A 20,285-nucleotide genomic window follows, 5' to 3' on the forward strand; every position below is an offset into this window, starting at 1 on the left:
CAGAGTACCTGAACAGGGACACGGTTCACGGTAAGAGCGCTGCAATTTGAGGAAGCTGTCTTGCACCATGCGGAGCGGTATCCGTCAATCAGCCCTCGTGCAATTGCACGTAACATGGGGACGAATCAGACGAATGTAAGAACAGTCCTTCGACGGCAATTGTTACGTCCATTTCACTTACAGTGTCTCCAAAACCTGGAACCAGTTGATCATCCAACCAGAGCACAGTTCCTCTACCGGTTTAAATACTCGCCATAGGAAAAAATGACATTAGGGAATTTTTTTTTATGTCCCCTACAACCTCCCAGAGTTTGTCGGTTTAAATACTTTTCACCCTGTGTATCCTCCGACACTACGCAGGCAACTGAATGCTAACAGTGGGCTCATCTGACGGGCCCTGGCTGCCTCCGCCGGCCACGGAATGGTGTCCGGTTGTGGACGGGTCCGCGGCGGTGGCGCTGCGGAGGCGGCGTCGGCGCGCGGCGCAGGCGTCGCCGAGCGCCGGCGGGGGCAGCGCCGCGGCGCCGCCGCCTGTTTATAAGGGCCGCTGCGGCGGCCGCGCTGCTACACGGCGCGCGACCTCCAGTCCACTCCACAGCACAGCACAGCATGGCCCGCCACAGGTCCTCCGCCCCCGCGCAGTCAGAGTCTGCCGCGCTGCTGCCTCTGCTGCTGCTGCTGACCCTGCCGGCGCTGCTGTCCGTGGCCGGCGCCGCCCCCGCGCCCGCACCGCCCGCCGTCGACGCCATCAGCATCGAGTCCAGGGCCATCCGGCCGCCCATCCCCCAGCCGCCCGATTACCAGGACTACCAGTCCGCTGTCCGATACGACGAGTACCCCGTGAGTATTTCGCCACTCTCTCTATGTCTTTGGCGCTTATTCACTGCAATGGTAAACGGCGCATATTTTTGCCTAAATTGATTTCTGAAAAATTATTTTCTTGAATCTTTATCTTGTCAAATAACTACCGGTTTCGGTACCAAGTACCATCATCAGGTCACCCCAGGCGTGCACGCACCGAGCTCACTTCCTACATATGTATGTCGTACAGGACGTCCGGAAATTCCCACTACTAACATGTAGAGGGCAGTGAGTGCGTAATATTTTCAATAGGAAGCCTTGTCCGTAAATCAACCTTTTCCGCTCTAAGACGGTTTCACTTCAGACATCGAGTAAAACAGAACGTCTGAGCGTTCCCCAAGGTAGTGTTACAGGCCGTTTGCTGTTCCTTATCTACCGGGTGATCAAAAAGTCAGTATAAATTTGAAAAAAAAAAAACTCCCCATATTGCTAGACGCGTGAAAGATCTCTTGCGCGCGTCGTTTGGTGACGATCGTGTGCTCAGCCGCCACTTTCGTCATGCTTGGCCTTCCAGGTCTCCAGACCTCAGTCCGTGGGATTATTGGCTTTGGGGTTACCTGAAGTCGCAAGTGTATCGTGATCGACCGACATCTCTAGGGATGATGAAAGACAACATCCGACGCCAATGCCTCACCATAACTCCGACATGCTTTTCAGTGCTGTTCACAACATTATTCCTCTACTACAGCTATTGTCGAGGAATGATGGTGGACATATTGAGAATTTCCTGTAAAGAACACCATCTTTGCTTTGTCTTACTTTGTTATGCTAATAATTGCTATTCTGATCAGATGCAGCGCCATCTGTCGGACATTTTTTGAACGTTTGTATTTTTTTGCTTCTAATAAAACCCCATGTCATTCCAAGCATGTGTGTCAATTTGTAACTCTCTATCTACATTATTCCGTGGTTTATTCAGTTTTCAAATTTTATACTGACATTTTGATCACCCGGTATATAAACGATTCTGGAGCCAATCTGAGCAGCCGTCTTCGGTTGTTTGCAGTGACGCTGTCGTTTATCGACTAATAAAGTCATCAGAAGATCGAAACAAACTTCAAAACTATTTACAAAAGATATCTGAAAGGTGCGAAAAGTGGCAGTTGACCCTAAATAACGAAACGTGTGACGTCATCCACATGAGTGCTAAGAGAAGTTCGTTAAACTTCGGTTACACGATAAATCAGTCTAATCTAAAAGCCGTAAATTCAACTAAATACCTACGTATTACAATTACGAACCACTTAAATTGGAAAGAACACACAGAAAATGTTCTGTGGAAGGCTAACCAAAGGCTGCGTTTTATTCGCAGGGCACTTAGGAAATGTAACAGACCTACTAAGGAGACTGCCTACACTACGCTTGTCCGTCCTCTTTTAGAATACTGCTGCGATATGTGGGATCCTTACCAGATAGGACTGACGGAGTACATCGAAAAAGTTCGAAGAAAAGCAGCACGTTTTGTATTATCGCGAAATATGGGAGAGAGTGTAACAGAAATGATGCAGGATTTGAGCTAGAAATCATTAAGGGAACGGCGCGTTTTTTGTTGCGACGGAATCTTCTCACGAAATTCCAATCACCAACTTTCTCCTCCGAATGCGGAAATATTTTGTTGAACCGACCTACATAGGGCGGATCGATCACCACGATAAAATAAGGGAAATCAGAGCTCGTACGGAAAGATATAGGTGTTCATTCTTTTCGTCCGCTATACGAGATTGGAATAATAGAGAATTGTGAAGTTAGTTCGATGAACCCTCTGCCAGGCACTTAAATGTGATTTGCAGAGTATCCACGTAGATGTAGATGTAGCCATTTAACTCATCCACTTCTGTTGAGGGAAAGGGAAAAGTTGCTTGTTCTGGTATGCAATGGGATGGGCAGAGTTACGTGTACAATGTCAGACCTTTACCTGATTTCGCTTCACGTCTGCCTTGCTGCCTTGCTGCAGACCGAGCGAGGTGGCGGAGTGGTTACCACACTGGACTCGCTTTCGGGAGGACGACGGTTCGATCCCGCGTCCGGCCATCCTGATTTAGGTTTTCCGTGATTTCCCTAAATCAGGCTAATGCCGGGATGGTTCCTTTTGAAAGGGCACGGCCGACTTCCTTCCCCCTCCTTCCCTAGTCCGCTGAGACCGATAACCTCGCTGTTTGGTCTCCTCCCCCAAACTTACCAACCCTTTCTGCGAGACTGCTGTAGAGACAGAGGAATATCTGCTGCCACAAGTTCTGGCCGCTGCACTAGAAACTGAAGACACCAGTTGAGATGGATTGTCTCAACCTGAACATGCTTCGTAGGTACAATGTCTGTAACAACGTTAGTGGTTGCCACATCGAGGCACTGTTGTGATGCATCAGTACTGTTCGGTGCGCACAGTATGCTATTTTTTCTTTGTTTTGGAATAATGTAGACACTTTATGTTTAAATGTTAATACAAACAGATGTGCATAAACGAAAAAATGGATGTTTCGTTATGCTTCCCTTACAGTTGTTCAAATGGTTCAAATGTCTCTGAGCACTATGCGACTTAACTTTTGAGGTCATCAGTACCCTAGAACTCAGAACTACTTAAACCTAACCAACGTAAGGACATCACACAAATCCATGCCCGAGGCAGGATTCGAACCTGCGACCGTAGCGGTCGCGCGGTTCCAGACTGGAGCGCCTAGAACCGCTCGTCCACTCCGGCCGGCTTCACAGTTGTTACCTAATAACTGTGCTGCGTCATGTCTAATTCAGTTCCTGGAGCATAAGTGGGTAAGTTAAGCATCTGAACGGAAACCGTCGTAGAATGGAAACGGTACGTTTGCAGACAAGTTTTCCTATTCAGAATACTACGGACTAACCCCAGAAGTTCGTAACGGGAATTTCCGAACACGCTGCACACAAATATAAGTGACTCGTTCTGAATAGCCGCCGCAGTTTCGATACGTTTGAAGAAAGATATCGTTTCCAACAGGTTACTACTTTAAAATCGTAATTTACATATAAACAAATTTAGTAAGCAAAAACATTGATGTATTCAGAGACTTCATATTACGGTGCTATTTTTTGGTGTTATAAGCTTCTTTCGGCCCCATTGTCATTATCAAACTATCTGCAAAGTTATGGAGATATTAATGCATATATCTGCGTCTATTTGTAACTAATAACAATTTTGTATACAGTGTGTCTCTCCTAAGAGTCGTCAGGCGCTTTTTCTCTGGTGTTTCGGCAGATATTCGCAATTTCGTTTTTGCTGTGTGTAGCTGCTGTCATCCCGAACAAGTACAGCTCATCACGTCATTTATGCGACAACCGCCGTCGATTTGTTTCCCGTTACAATCAAAATGAGTTTTAAAGCGAAATTTTACGTGCCCATTCGATAGAGCGGTGCCAAATTAGTTTTGTGCTAAATTTGTGCTGTCGATATGTGTTGAAAGTAACAGTAAAACACGAAGAATAACCGCTATTCCAACAGCGCCCTGGCCGCACTGATTGCTACAGCCATGCAGTAGCAGAGCTACTCAGTCGCTACCGGAGTACTCTTTATTCTTCATGTTTTCACTCTCCCTGTTAATACATATCGGTAACACGAACATCGCACTAGACTAATTTGGCAACCCCTCTATCGAATGAGCGCGCAAAATTTCGCTTCACACTCGTTTTGTTTGTAACGGGAAACAAAGCGAAACTTTCCGTCCGTACTGGGAGCTGCAAGAAAGTCGTGACGAGCGTTATTTGTTTGGGATGATTCCGGCTACACAGAGCAAAAATGAAATTGCGAATATCTGCCGAAACACTAGGGAAAAAGCGCCTGATTACTCTTAGCAGAGGCACCCTGGATGCCTGACATTGTACTTACTTTCGTAATACATCGTTAACGCTGTCGCTATGTAATACCGTGTACCGCTGGGTATTGTAGGAGTAGCACAGACGAAATTGTAGGTAATGTCTGAGCAGTGTAATCTGTATGTTAAGACATATTTAACATTTTTCGTTAGTGTAAAAGATATATACAGAATTGTTATTAATTAGAAAAAGAAACAGATATAGACACTAAAAATTCAGTATTTTCGCAGAGACTTTGTTAACGGCCAAGGAGCCGAAATAAGTTTATAGAACCAAAAAAATAACATCGTATTAAAAGTTCTTTGAATATAGCAGCGTTTTGGCTTACTAAACCTATAATGTCCTTACAAAATGTCTGTAACACTACAAGCCCAGAAGAACTCAGAATGTTGAACTTTATAAACTAGCTAGTTACCATCACAGCTCCATCTCAAATGAGTAATATGTGTGGATACATCAGCCTCGTAAACTGTATAAAACAAAAAGCACAGTCCACGCACATTTCATGCATTCCAAGGTCTTCAGTGCACACGACACTGGAATAGGTATCCATAAATTAGACACACAGCTATTTGAAGTTTCGCCACTTGTCTACAGGTGTCGTGGAATGATCTGGAACTGTGCGAAGTTCGAAAATAATCTTAGGAGGAGGAGGATATTAGTGTTTAACGTCCCGTCGACAACGAGGTCATTAGAGACGGAGCGCAAGCTCGTGTTAGGGAAGGATGGGGAAGGAAATCGGCCGTGCCCTTTCAAAGGAACCATCCCGGCATTTGCCTGAAGCGATTTAGGGAAATCACGGAAAACCTAAATCAGGATGGCCGGAGACGGGATTGAACCGTCGTCCTCCCGAGTGCGAGTCCAGTGTGCTAACCACTGCGCCACCTCGCTCGGTAATAATCTTAGTCATGCTATCTTGTCGAAAAGAGACATTTTAAGGAACGTGATTTGGCTAGAGCTCTTACGATTACAACTTAAACCTGCAACAAGTGCGGCAAAAAAGTTTATTCGCACCAAACCATTTTGATTTCGGACATATTTTTTTAAAACCACCAGCAGATGGTTCTTACAGGCTTCCACAGTAGGGCTTCACTTTGTGATCTTTAAGTGTTTGGTGATGTGGTGTATGCATCTGAACGACGCGTTACACCGGTTGTACGTACTTCCTTTTTAATTTCTCTGTGTTGCATATGCACTATGTGTAAGTTATAAAATTCACTAATGATTAGTTTAACAACCACCAAAGTTTCAAAGAACTCATTCATTACGCTTGACATAGTTTTTCTTAATTATTACCCATGTCAAGCTGGACCACGTTATTTGAGAGCTAAACATAGTTTGTAGTGTGGTCAAAACCATAATGATGGTAATTAAACTAATTATTAGTGAAATGTGCAGTAAAAACTTTCTGCATGTGCAACAGACAAATTTTTAAAAAAGGTGCAATGAAATATTCTGCAAATGCGTGACTCGGCAGCGTACACCACATCACCAGAGTATGAATGAGCACAACATGTCCCTGCATGGAAGCGTGTAAGAGCCATCTGACGATGTATTTTTAAATCTCTGAAAGTGGTAACGTTTAAAAGTGAATAAAGAGCTACAGTGGCATTTGCGACTGGTTACTACATTTAGATTATAATCCTTACAGTTCTAGTACAGCAATGTTCTCAAAACTGTTCTCGAGAAGAAAGCGTTACTCTTGTCTGGCTTCGGGCTTACATAGTAATAAGTTTTCCCATGACACTTGTCCAGAAGTGGTCAAGCTACAAGTAACTGCGTGTATATTTGTGTAAATCTATACGATGTCGTGTACACTGATAACCATGCTATATAGGAACTATGCATAGAAAGCGCCTTTTGTTATATACAATTTACGAAAAAGACGTTTCTGCATCTGTTGAGTACCTGAGAATGACTAAACTTTGAAACTAACTAATAATGCTTAATAGAGTACGATGTGAACAGAAAAGCGTGGTAGGAACGGTGACATTCTTAAAACTTCGGGTAATTTTTTTTTTCTATTTTTCTGGTGTATGATGTATTTGTATTTTTAAGTTTTCGATTACTTTCTCTGAAGGTATGGTAAGTAGTTAAGTATTGTGCTAATAGGTGGTGTAACATTTTGGAATGCAGTACTCCAAATTAGTCGGCCGCGGTGGCCGAGCGGTTCTAGGCGCTTCAGTCCGGAACCGCGCGACTGCTACAGTCGCAGGTTCGAATCCTGCCTCGGGCATGGATGTGTGTGATGTCCTTAGGTTAGTTAGGCTTAAGTAGTTCTAAGTTCTAGGGGACTGATGACCTCAGCAGTTAAGTCCCGTAGTGCTCAGAGCCATTTGAACCATTTGAACTCCTAATTATTTTTATTTCACTAGTTGATTTGTTTATTTGGAAATACTAAGACCATCGCTCTCTCCCATATAGCTGGCATTCTAGATGTTTTAGATTATATTCATGACGACAAATGTGTTATTAGTTATATCCAGTATAGACTTCAACTGGAAATTACTATGACATAAATAATGCAGAAAAAATCGTTAGAGTTTATATTCGTTCATGACAAGTACACGAAATAAGTTAAAGCAGGTACATTTGTGCTATGGGTACTAGCAGTAGTGGGTGGGTGACAAGGAGTGGATGGGTGAGGGAGGCAAAGAGAAACACAATAAAAAAAACCAGTAATGGAGAAATGGAAGAACAAAGTGACGTGACTTCGAAATGCAAAAGGGAAAGAAGCATAGCTGGCAGAAGATGGGAGCATTTGCTTCACTTTTTGACAGAGGGGAAACTCGTCATATACGTCACTCTTGGTAAAGTGTTTTGAGGGTGACAGAATAAGGTGCTTCAACTTCTTCTATAATGCAACAGTGTATGGAATTCCACATAGAGTGCACAATAGTCTGTTATGAAAGCGGAAAGCAGAAACAGAGGAGTTGTTTAAGTATGTTTCTCTTTTATGGATGGGCACAGCTAGTAAACTAGATAAGTCAGTAAGTGAGATCTTGTGCTTCGATTACGATGAGATGACAAAGATTTGATCTTCTATACGAGGAACTGTGGCGCATATCACGTAACTTCCATTTGCTGCCAGAGACTATGCCGATGGAGGAACAGTAGTAGCGATGTTGATTATGTCAGATAACTCAGATTACTTTTCTGTAGCTCTTCGGCATAGAGCGCCAGTTTTCATGCATTACTGAAGGTATAGCTGCTGTTTCAGTTAAAGTAATTGTTCCAAATTCTGATCCCATCTGCTTCTTTGGTGACTGAATCCCACTAGGAAGATGTATGCCATTAGATTCTCATTTCACCCAATACAGTTACATGTGAGGCTGCGTTTGGCAACAGAAGCTTTGTCAAAATCACAACATTTAATGCGGGTGGGCGTTCTGTGTGGAGTTTTGAAATCGTACATACGGTGTGACCAATGGGCTTGCTACCGCATTCACAAGAGATATGGAAGTTCCTCAACATATCCGTGGAATAGGTTGGTTAGTTACAAGCGAAATACCGTAAGTACCGTACCGCCTATTAGTATGACAGATAACCTTTGGTGATGATAGAGAAGGTCACTGTAAATTTGATACAAACAAAAGTGATGGCGCAAGGTAAAAGAGAAAGGTTTGCCCAAGAACGTAGCCGTGAGAAACTACCCTCTCGTGCAGTCACAGTTATCTCATTTCGTTCTCCTTCGTGCTGTCGAAGCCTTCTGTAACAGCAAATTCTCAGGATTCATCCAGATGGTGAATCGTGCTACTATTCCTTACATACCTCTCTAAAAAAAATTAATCGATATAACGGAATCTTACGCGAATCTGCAAGCTAGTCACGTAACACTGACGTAACAAATCCATAGTTTCTCATTTATGGAACTAACTCTCAAAGACTACATTAAAACGTGCTGCGTCTCCTGGATAATTCTAGTACACAATCTGAAAATTTTACAAATTGTAGGGCAATCGCTTCTATTTTAATTTCTGTTTCGTATGGTGGTGTTACTGCATATCTTTGGAAGTTGTGCGTTACAGATGTTAAGTAAGTTCACAACACGTACATCACGGTATTGCAAATTAAAAACGATTTACGAAATGTTGGACTGAAATAAAATGAAAATTTAGCAAGGAAATTTAGCGAGGCTTGAAGCTTATTAATAGATAAGATTTTTTTTTTTTTAATTTTCAGGAACCCAGTTGACAGACGCTAAAATGTGGATTTTCGTAAATTACCCCGTTATATCTCGTTATATTTGACCATAACCCAGAAAAGCATCTACAGTATCTGTTAAAATGAGAAATATTTTGAAGAGATTTTAGAATTAATGTCTATTGTTTTAATATTATTAAAATTTATAGTTCAGAGATAAATTTCGATGAAAGTAAGTCGAACAGGCAAAAGTATTAATATAATGCCAGTAAATCTAATGTATCTTAATGAGTCTGACATTATAGGAAAGATCCACATAGCCATCTAAGTCACTAGTTATGCTTATTAATGTTTAAACATGTTAGACATCGTGTACTCTGCTGAAAGTAACTAACGAAGCAGGGGAAAGAAGGAAAGGCTGTGAAGAGAGAACTGAAAAAGCTGCTATCCCCCTTTTATGAAAAGTGTAATTTTTAAGGATAGCTTAATAGTACATCATTTTTAGCGTTGAAATGAGGGCCATGGAACTAAAACGTTATGTAATTACCGAGTTTAGCTATTTATACGAATACATAATTTAAGTTCCAAAAGTTGAACTTCTGACGTGTGAACATCCTTTGATTTTTCTCACAGTCACAAACCTCCCTTATAAAAATGAATTCTGAATGGCTGTGTCTGATCGGTAAAGTGACATGATTTCAGCGAAAAGTGACAGTAGTACATTTATAGTGAATGTATTTACGCAGCCTTCGACAAAATCAGAAAACAAAATCAACTGTTTATGGTTTAATGTTACTAAAATGTAGAACTCAAAAGTAAATTTCAATAAGAGGATCGGAACAGATTCCAGTAGTAACTTTGGTTTCTTCTTGTTTAGTTTCGGGATAACGCTTGAGATATGAATTTTTTTTATATACCTTGTTAAGTGAAGAAAGAGAGGCGTAGATAATTTTCGATCAACCTTCAGTAGCGGTCCTCTTGGGTACTTGTCCGTTGTACGCATTTCTGCTCCACCCTCATTACCGTTACAATGAGTGATTTCCCTAAATCGCTTCAGGCAAATGCCGGGGTGGTTCCTTTGAAGGGGCACCACCGACTACCTTCCGCATCCTCCCCTAATCGGATGGGACCCACGACCTCGCTGTTTGATCCGTTCTCCCAACTCAACCAATCAACCAACAACCACGAAAGAGACCGAAGATGTAATTTAACAGCCAGACATAACAGCCACTGCGAATAATCCTCATCTTCAAGGCCTGATAACGGATCACCCTGTACTCCTTAGGAATTACGCATGCATTTCTATAGGTGTACTGACGTCAACTGCATTCGAATGAGCAAACAGTACTTTAATGTTATGTTTAATAGAGATAATTCGTGGTAATACTTCGGACGATACAAAATTATTTAAGTGAATTCATGATTATTGCTAATAAAAGTTGTGTTTACTAATGGCACTTCAGAAAAATACAGGAAAGAGCATCCAGTCATAAATTATGATAAATGGTCAGTGTTTCCGATCGCTGTAAAAGCACATTTCGACAATCCGATATTGGTAAATCATTTTCCGTTAGTTTAAGTTCACGTTCTCGAGACAGAGAGATGTTTCTTGGAATTGAATAATGAAATCTTATTCATAAACAGACAATTGTGCCGCTCTGTGTAGTACACTGCCACTGGAATTGATTTTAAAGGACTCTTGTTTTGAGAGGCAGTAGAACGTATCGAAGCAGTAACGAATGTGTAATTGTACCAGTAGAAAGTCGATTTGACAACGCACGTGTATGAATTACCTTTTATTACAAGAACGTCTTCATGGTATTTAAAAGATCACACGTTTTGTCGTTCCATACACATCGTGCATCCAAACCTACATATCCATAAATAAAATTTAAGATATTTCTTTGTTGAAGATTCTTCGTGGACATTCTTAGTACGTGATATGTTTTACGACATAAATGGAAGTCCTTAACACTGATTCACATAGAATGAGGGTTGCTAAGTAACCATAATTGAAAGAAGTATTTTATATCATTGTTTACAGCCATGTGTGCAGATGTGATAAAACTCGCCTGAAAGACGTAACCTTGGCAAGAAAGGTAAAATTAATGAATGGAATATATGTTATATTCAAGCATTGGAGGGTTAAGCTACTACATAAGGCTGTATTACTGTTTGTGTACATTTATGCTGTATATGTGAGTCGTAAGTTTTCAACATACAGTCGTATTCTTAAAACCAGACATAATTCTGGATATTTCAACACGACAGCTTTTGTTTCCATTTACCACACAGATCAACGCTTTCCACGGTATTTTAAGGCTTTGCTGGAAGATAATCATTTATTTTCTTTGTCATTGTTGCATAAACATGAAGTCGGCTGGAGAGCAGCAACAGGTACCATTAGTGATAATTTAATGGTAATTGTCTCTGTTCGATTGACACTATCTTCAGAAGTAATTGTATAAACTATGCATAAAGTTTTAATAATGGACTATAAGCACAGCGACCGCTTGCTACTCCCGAAAACAAACTTTTGTGCAATGTCTTATTCCTGTAATTTAGTGAGTAACGTACTGCGGCTCCACTTAAGTAAGTGTACTGAACACATAATCCATATTCTAACAGTGATCTGACAACTGATATTTTTATTATCATAACTAACTTACTTGTCAACATTACAGTACCGGAATTCTACTCTCAACAAAACGTGTTGCGAGTCAGATTCACATTCAGAAAATATCTACCACAATCATCAGAAATTCAAAAATTAAGTGAACATGAAAACAAATATGAAACTTGAGAAAACTATAGCTTTACCTGCATTGCCGTATGCAACTGAACTTCTGCGATCACGCAAATAAAAGATGGAAACTCGTAGAAATATTTGAATTCAGATTTCTGAACAAACCTTGATTGACAGACGACTAGAGATATTCGAGGACAACCGCATTTGAAATCTTATTAAAAATTACAGAGGAACACACGCAGTTCATGCAGGAGGTAAGAAATTTGATAGATCAGCATTGCAGGACTACCTTACACTGAATGTGATAGCAGTTGATAGTGCAAACTGTGGATTCACTAGAGTCACTTTAACAATTTCCCCTCCGTATTTGATATAGAAAGTGTTACTCTTACTTTTCATGTTTTCTTTCATTTTTTCTTTCTGACAAATACGGAATAGTTGTGATATTAAATTATTCTGTCTTTAATACGGGTTAATGAGAGTAAGGTGTGCACATTCTCGTGCGAGTCTCGTTAAAAGTTAATGGAAACTAATGCGGAGAGTATATTTAGCACACCAGGGCGATTTCCGATCAATAAAAGGCATTCTCTGACGGAGCCAAGTTTCGATTAATAGAAGGTATTCCCGACGAAGCGGCGCTGGTCTATGCATCTCGTGAAAGAGGGAGAAGCCCGTGAAGCTCGTCTTTGGAAGTTAACTTCTTACGGAAAATGAAGGGTGATTATATTTCAGTCTCGGCCTTGTCGGCAGTTCACGGCACCAGGTTTCCGTCAGTACGAGACACTTGCCTTCGGTCTGCATCAGAATGTGATGCTTTGTCAAAATCGGTCATCGAAAGGCGATGTGTGACATTCAGTTTGACGGGTATTCACGGAATCTGGTGAACAGTTCACAAATGCTCTGAAGAGAAGAATCGTCAGAATGAAGGTACAACAACCCAAATGCTCCAGATTATTCTTTTTATGTACGACTCTCGCGATCGAAGACTCACGTAAATAAAAGTATTACAATTTCATGTTCATAAGTTCATTGTTAATTTATCTGAGCGTGGAATACAACTAGGAGCTGGAAACTACTGACTGCAACGAAGAACTAAAACCAACACCAGATGATCTTGTCGATTACAAATGACTCCAGAGATGTGCATCTTGTTATGTCCATATGAATATATGGAACGAGTGTTTTTAGTGTGACGGATAGTTTTATTTGAGTTGATCAAGATTCACACACCAATCAGTCGTACATTCCTCCATTAGCTTTCATTGGACACATTTAAGTATTTCCTTTTTTTAATAAAAATTAATTTGAAGTTAAAGAAGCCGTCCATCCAAGTCTTGAAATCAATGTAATCGACGCGCTCACAAAAAAGCAAATTAGAAATGGCATTTGGCGACAGTCTGACAACTAAATTAATACACTCCTGGAAATTGAAATAAGAACACCGTGAATTCATTGTCCCAGGAAGGGGAAACTTTATTGACACATTCATGGGGTCAGATACATCACATGATCACACTGACAGAACCACAGGCACATAGACACAGGCAACAGAGCATGCACAATGTCGGAACTAGTACAGTGTATATCCACCTTTCGCAGCAATGCAGGCTGCTATTCTCCCATGGAGACGATCGTAGAGATGCTGGATGTAGTCCTGTGGAACGGCTTGCCATGCCATTTCCACCTGGCGCCTCAGCTGGACCAGCGTTCGTGCTGGACGTGCAGACCGCGTGAGACGACGCTTCATCCAGTCCCAAACATGCTCAATGGGGGACAGATCCGGAGATCTTGCTGGCCAGGGTAGTTGACTTACACCTTCTAGAGCACGTTGGGTGGCACGGGATACATGCGGACGTGCATTGTCCTGTTGGAACAGCAAGTTCCCTTGCCGGTCTAGGAATGGTAGAACGATGGGTTCGATGACGGTTTGGATGTACCGTGCACTATTCAGTGTCCCCTCGACGATCACCAGTGGTGTACGGCCAGTGTAGGAGATCGCTCCCCACACCATGATGCCGGGTGTTGGCCCTGTGTGCCTCGGTCGTATGCAGTCCTGATTGTGGCGCTCACCTGCACGGCGCCAAACACGCATACGACCATCATTGGCACCAAGGCAGAAGCGACTCTCATCGCTGAAGACGACACATCTCCATTCGTCCCTCCATTCACGCCTGTGGCAACACCACTGGAGGCGGGCTGCACGATGTTGGGGCGTGAGCGGAAGACGGCCTAACGGTGTAGCCCAGCTTCATGGAGACGGTTGCGAATGGTCCTCGCCGATATCCCAGGAGCAACAGTGTCCCTAATTTGCTGGGAAGTGGCGGTGCGGTCCCCTACGGCACTGTGTAGGATCCTACGGTCTTGGCGTGCATCCGTGCGTCGCTGCGGTCCGGTCCCAGGTCGACGAGCACGTGCACCTTCCGCCGACCACTGGCGACAACATCGATGTACTGTGGAGACCTCACGCCCCACGTGTTGAGCAATTCGGCGGTACGTCCACCCGGCCTCCCGCATGCCCACTATACGCCCTCGCTCAAAGTCCGTCAACTGCACATACGGTTCACGTCCACGCTGTCGCGGCATGCTACCAGTGTTAAAGAAAGCGATGGAGCTCCGTATGCCACGGCAAACTGGCTGACACTGACGGCGGCGGTGCACAAATTCTGCGCAGCTAGTGCCATTCGACGGCCAACACCGCGGTTCCTGGTGTGTCCGCTGTGCCGTGCGTGTGATCATTGCTTGTACAGCCCTCTCGCAGTGTCCGGAGCAAGTATGGTGGGTCTGACACACCGGTGTCAATGTCTTCTTTTTTCCATTTCCAGGAGTGTAGAATACTGAGAAACTCTAATCGTCACTTGGTGCTTTCGTCATGTTTTCTATGTGAGCGCAAGGGTTCTCAACTACTGGCAATAAATCACAGTCGCTATGGTTACGTTACTGAAAAGCAATCAGTCCCTCTTCCTGCAGCCACACCCATACTCTGCAAACCACTCTGAAGTGCTTGGTAGAGGGCACTTCCCATTGTACCGTCTACTAATTCTATCACGCTTACAATTTATTTTGCATGTATTTGAAAAATAAAAGGTCAAAAACTGTTTTCGTTAGTGATAAATAATACACTTGCGCTACAAAAAAAAAAAAAAGAAAATCTTAAGCTGACCGACGTTGAAAATCGGTGAAGTGGAACACATGTGTCCCACGAACCTAACTAGATCCATGTTTTCATGTGAGCCCAGGATTTAAATTTTTGATTTTAGAATGTATTTATCAGTATGGCAATAGTGGAAAAACCATAAGAAATCAGCATAAAAACACGTTCAGTATCCTGAGAATGAAAAACATGAAATATACCACACAAGTTTCCAACATAATACTAGAAGATGGATTTGAGATACCACACACCAATGTTTTTTACATTCTACGAAGGTTTCTGGGGCATATAAGTCCCACTGCATGTAAATTACCTACAAACCAGTAGAAATGGAATTCGATCTGATTTTCGTGAAACAAACGCACTGTGCCATGTGGTAACACACGGTGCCCCATTTGATCGCTCACAGCCTGCTACGTATTCACCTCATGGTCCTTAGTATTTTTCTCCAAGTCACGAAGGCAACTCGCTACATACTACCATTAGACAGATACAAGATATAGACGTCCCAATGCCCAAAACTTTATATTACTTTAGTGGGACATATGTGTATATTACTTTAGTGGGACATATGTGTCCCATCAGTTACAAAAGGAGTTAAGGCTTCTTGCCGTTGTTCCATTCACGTATGTGGCACTGGTAGATTGATTGCTTAAATGCCTCTGTACGCGCACTAATTATTCTAATACTGCCTTCTTGGTCCCAACAAGAGCCGCACGTGGTGGCCCGCAGTATATTCCTAGATTCCTGCATTTAATACACTTCGTACGCAGGCTGTCGCCGACTGATGCCTTCTGTCTTCAAGCATCCACAAATGAAGGTTTGTCAACGTCTCCGCGGCGTATTTCCGTGGTCCTAGGATGGGTTGCACTTGTGTTTTATAAGCAGTCTCCTTTGTACACTGGCTGTTACTAAACCAGCACCCAACCAAAGAAATCCAGTCTGCCACCTGCTTTACCCATGAATGTGTCTACGTGATCGCATATTAAATATCTTAATTCATGTCTTTACAACTTGCCATATTATTGGGATGTTTGTATGAGTTGACTGATTCCATTTGCCATTCACTGACAATGTAGTCGTGGAATAGTATGTAGTTTTCGTTTTGTGAAAAGTACAGTTCCACATTTCTGAATATTCAAAATAAGTTGTCAGTCTTTGCACCATGTCGAAAACTTAACAAGACCTATTACTTTAAAAATACAGCAGTCAGACACTTTTATATATTTTTTTTATTTATACCAACAAGCGTTTCGACCTTTCACCCGTCGTCAGCTGGTATCATACATATTTAAATCTGCAGTTACCACAACGTTAAAAATATCGTCTGCAATTAGGACACTTAGCCGTCGTCTGCAAAATAACAATGTCAAGTACTATATTTGGTGAGCTGTCTCGTATTAGTCGATACATGTACTTACGTCCTATTTTGTTTGTTGTTGTGAGTGCGTCTAATGAGCAACAACATGTAAAAATGCAGCTCGCTATGTGTAGTACTTGAATAAAATATTTTTTTGCAGTGGGCAATTGCAGCATCCAAATTGCAGTCGATGTCTTTAATGACGTGCTAATTGAAGATTTAAACATGTATTACGCCAATTGATGATGGGTGAAAGCCCGAACGCTTTTTGAAATAAGTAAAATCATGTAAAACGTGGCTGTTTGCTGCATTTCTTATATTAATATAATCCACAGTGACATAGCTCAAGGATACTTTTGCAGCTTTTTTAGACGGCACTTTATTACAGACTACTGCAAGGAAAGCTCCGCGCTGTGGATTACACGAGTCAATTGGGACCGACTGACTGCCGTGTCATCCTCTGCCAATAGCGTAATTTGTATGCGGTATTAGTTTATCAGAAAATTTTCTTTTGACAAACTTCTTAATTGCCCTGTCCCAGAAATTTGGCATTTGCACAACGATACTGCTCTCATATTTCATTTCATGATTACGAACGAGGTTTATACATGTCGTGTGACTAGGGACTCCCGTCGGGTAGACCGTTCGCCGAGTGCAAATCTTTCGATTTGACGCCACTTAGGCGACTTGCTCGTCGATGGGGATGAAATGATGATGACTAGGACAACACAACATCCAGTACCTGAGCGGAGAAAATCTCCGACCCAACCAGGAATCGAACCTGGGCCCTTAGGATTGACATTTTGTCGCGCTGACCACTCAGCTACCAGGGGCGGATACGAACGAGGTAATACCGTGGTGCAAATGTCAAGTTTCAGGGACAGCGTAAACAGGCAGTCACTTGAAGTAAAGATGTTGGAAAACTTAATAAATAGGGATGGATGTTTCATTTTGGTTAAGGCTTGGAGTCCAGCACTCGATTTATTAAGATCCTCCAGGTCGTCAGATACACCAGTGCTGGCAAACGCTGGAAGAACTTGCGTATCACAGAATATGAGAGCGGGCTCTGAAAAACAAAAAAGCATCAAACGTGGTAGTGGGTGTTGTGAATCGAACTCAGCTATAAATAACGGCGCGAGATCAAACATAGTTCCCGGGCTGGTGATACCCCAGGCAGCGAGTACACGGTGACAGCACAACACGCAGCAACTGAAGAGGACGAGTGGGTAGTTCGCTGAAATGTTGCGCATAAAATGAAAACAACAACTCACCTGTACACACGGAGGCACACCATAAAACGGTCACGCCGAGAAAACGTGAGAGATCACAAGATTCTTCTGGGAGTGTGACTGCGGCGTAATGTGTTAAAGCTACAAGACATTTCCGTTACTATTGCACGCGTCCTGATGATACGACGCCTGTTGTCAGTGGAAAACATTCTTTTGGCGTACATTACTACCAAGATTGTGTTTGACTTAGCGTGCCAGATCAAAAGAACGGCCTCTAATTATCCCGGTTCGATCTTGAGTCTGGCGTTATTTATTGGTGGCCACGAGGCCTCACAACGCGGCTTCATAGGAGACAAGGCCTCACAACACAGCAGCTAACTCCATCTTCATCTTCCCCTCTGACGATCGGGACAATCAGTCGTGATCACTGAACAACAAACAGCACTGTAGAGGCAGAGCTGCTCTGCCGCTATCTCTTCACAAGCTTCATTACAAGGAGTTATCACCACCCCTCCCTATCGTGTAAATGTACACCTACATATTCATGGTGATACGAAACGATACCGACGAACTGTAGGTAGAGGATGTCTTGAGGAACAAATTGAGGGTGGGAACCCATGCTCGGAAACGTCACCCAACGACGCTACAGGGCGTCGAAGTTACAGGGGCTGACGCCTGCCGCTAGGCAACCCCTTCAGCAGTTAACGTGAATCTAGGCGGAACGCCTCGTAATGTCGTGCCTTGTCTTCTACGAGTGCGATGGTCTGTTACCTCGGTGGATGACTCGGGCACGTGCTTCAGCCCACAATTTATATTTCTCCTGTAACCCCACAAAATCTCCATTGCGTCTTAGTGTACGAGAGAAAAATAAACTGTGCATGGAAATCTGCGTCCTAAACCGTCATTCACCGAGGCAACAATGCGTTCCATTCATAGGAGAAATTTTGGAAATTTGCGGGAAGTTCTATGGAATCAAACTGCTGAGGTCATCGGTCCCTAGGCTTACACACTACTTATTAAAAAAATCTTTATTCAACCAATAATATCACACATAATAACCCACCACCTCATACATTAGTGGGTCTTAAGATCTACAGTACATTCAATGATATTTACCAGCATTTACTAATTATAGTTTTAACCTTCTTACATGCTGTGGGATGTGAGATATTAGTAATTCAGTGGGTAAGAACTATAATCTCTTTACTCTAATCTAACTATTCTAAGAAGCTACCTCCTGCAGCGTTACAGGAGCGCCAGTAAATTTATAAACCCACTTTTTTGGCCATATCCAATGAGCTAATCCCAGTGGGCGTGCCCCCGTCACCGGACTGGCCTTTACAGAAAATCGCTCCAGGTGCTGTTTAAGGGTATCCTAATCTACTTTCTACTTAAAAACTGCCAACCTACTAAGCCGTTATCGGTGTGCAGTTCTCAAGTCCGAGATATTTGCGTACCTTCCCCCTGTCCCAAGACGTGGCGGTTTCCTACCGTTACGGCGATTGGCCAGTCCACGCCCTGGCGGAGTGGGATAGGTCGCAGTGTGTCATATAGTGATCAATAGTTCATACATTTTCCCTACGATATTCCAGCAGGACGTTTATACTTTATCTAACTTAAACTAACCTAAGCTAAGGACAACACACACACACACCCATGCCCAAGGGAGGACTCGACCCTCCGACGGCAGCAGCCGCGCGAACGGTGTAAGGCGCCTGAGACCTCACGGCTACCCCGCGCGGCTTCATGGGAGACAGGTCCTCACAACGCAGCAGCTAACTCCATCTTCATCTTCATCTTCTCCTCTGGCGATCGGGGCAACCAGTAGCGATCACTGAACAACAAACAGCACTGCGACACGTTCCTCTTGCGTACAGTCTGACGTTTGCTGCAGAAGGGGTGACCTATGGGAGGGCGCTGGCACCTATGACGTCGACACTCAGTAGCATCTTTGGATGACTTCTCTGGAAACGGGTTCCTACCCTCAATTTGTTCCTCAAGAGACCCTCTACAGCCCTTGAAAGCTTCTCGGTATCTTTCTGTAACACCCTCCATACTCCTCACGCCACCGTACAGTGCGTGAAATAGGTGACATGTGCCTATACTATAGATACACTGACCTATTCCATTTTACATCTACATTTACACTCCGCAAGCCATTTTATAGTGCGTGGTGAATGGTGCGTGGGAACAACGACTGTAAATAGACTTCCGTATAGAGTCTAATTTTATGATAATTAATTGAAACCCTCAGCAGCCGACAGGTGTTGGTGATATACATCTATGGAGACAGCTGAAAATGTGTGCCCCGACCGGGACTCGAACCCGGGATCTCCTGCTTACATGGCAGACGCTCTTTCCATCTGAGCCACGGAGGACACAGATGAATAGCGGGACTGCAGAGACTTATCCCTTGCACGCTTCCCGTGAGACTCACATTCCCAACTATCCACAATCTATATACGTAATGTACCTAATAGATATTTGCCCATCCACTCATTACTCGCGCACACTAAGGTGACGACTTCGGGCAACCTGTGCGCATTCGCACAGACGAAGGACAATGGCTGGGTAGCCTTTAACTATATATATGTATATAGTAACTGTTCTCGAAAGAACGGATACCACTGATGACCGTGCAGCTTCTCTAGAATCGTCACCGTAGTGTGCGCGAGTAATGAGTGGATGGGTAAATATCTATTAGGTACATTACGTATATAGATTGTGGACAGCTGGGAATGTGGGTCTCACGGGAAGCGTGCAAGGGATAAATCCCTGCACTCGCGCTATTCATCTGTGTCCTCCGTGGCTCAGATGGAAGCCGGCACGGTGGCTCAGAGTGTTCGGTCAGAGGGGTAGCTGCCATCTGTAATAATAATAAAAAAAAAACTAACTTAATGGATCAACGACGAACTGAAACAGGTGTCTTGCGACATCCGTCCCGAGCGAAAGAAA

General features: G+C 43.1%; 1 protein-coding gene across 1 annotated transcript in view; it reads left to right on the plus strand.

Moving 5' to 3' along the window:
- The first annotated feature begins 586 nt into the window (after positions 1-586).
- LOC124607383 overlaps positions 587-20,285 on the plus strand; it is a 302,495-nt gene continuing 282,796 nt past the window's right edge. Inside the window, exon 1 of the mRNA XM_047139699.1 lies at positions 587-840. Coding sequence (XP_046995655.1) covers positions 610-840 — 231 coding nt within the window. The 5' untranslated portion in view covers positions 587-609. The remainder of the gene's footprint in view (positions 841-20,285) is intronic.

The sequence above is a fragment of the Schistocerca americana genome, chromosome 3 (genome assembly GCF_021461395.2).
Source record: "Schistocerca americana isolate TAMUIC-IGC-003095 chromosome 3, iqSchAmer2.1, whole genome shotgun sequence".
NCBI lineage: Eukaryota > Metazoa > Arthropoda > Insecta > Orthoptera > Acrididae > Schistocerca > Schistocerca americana.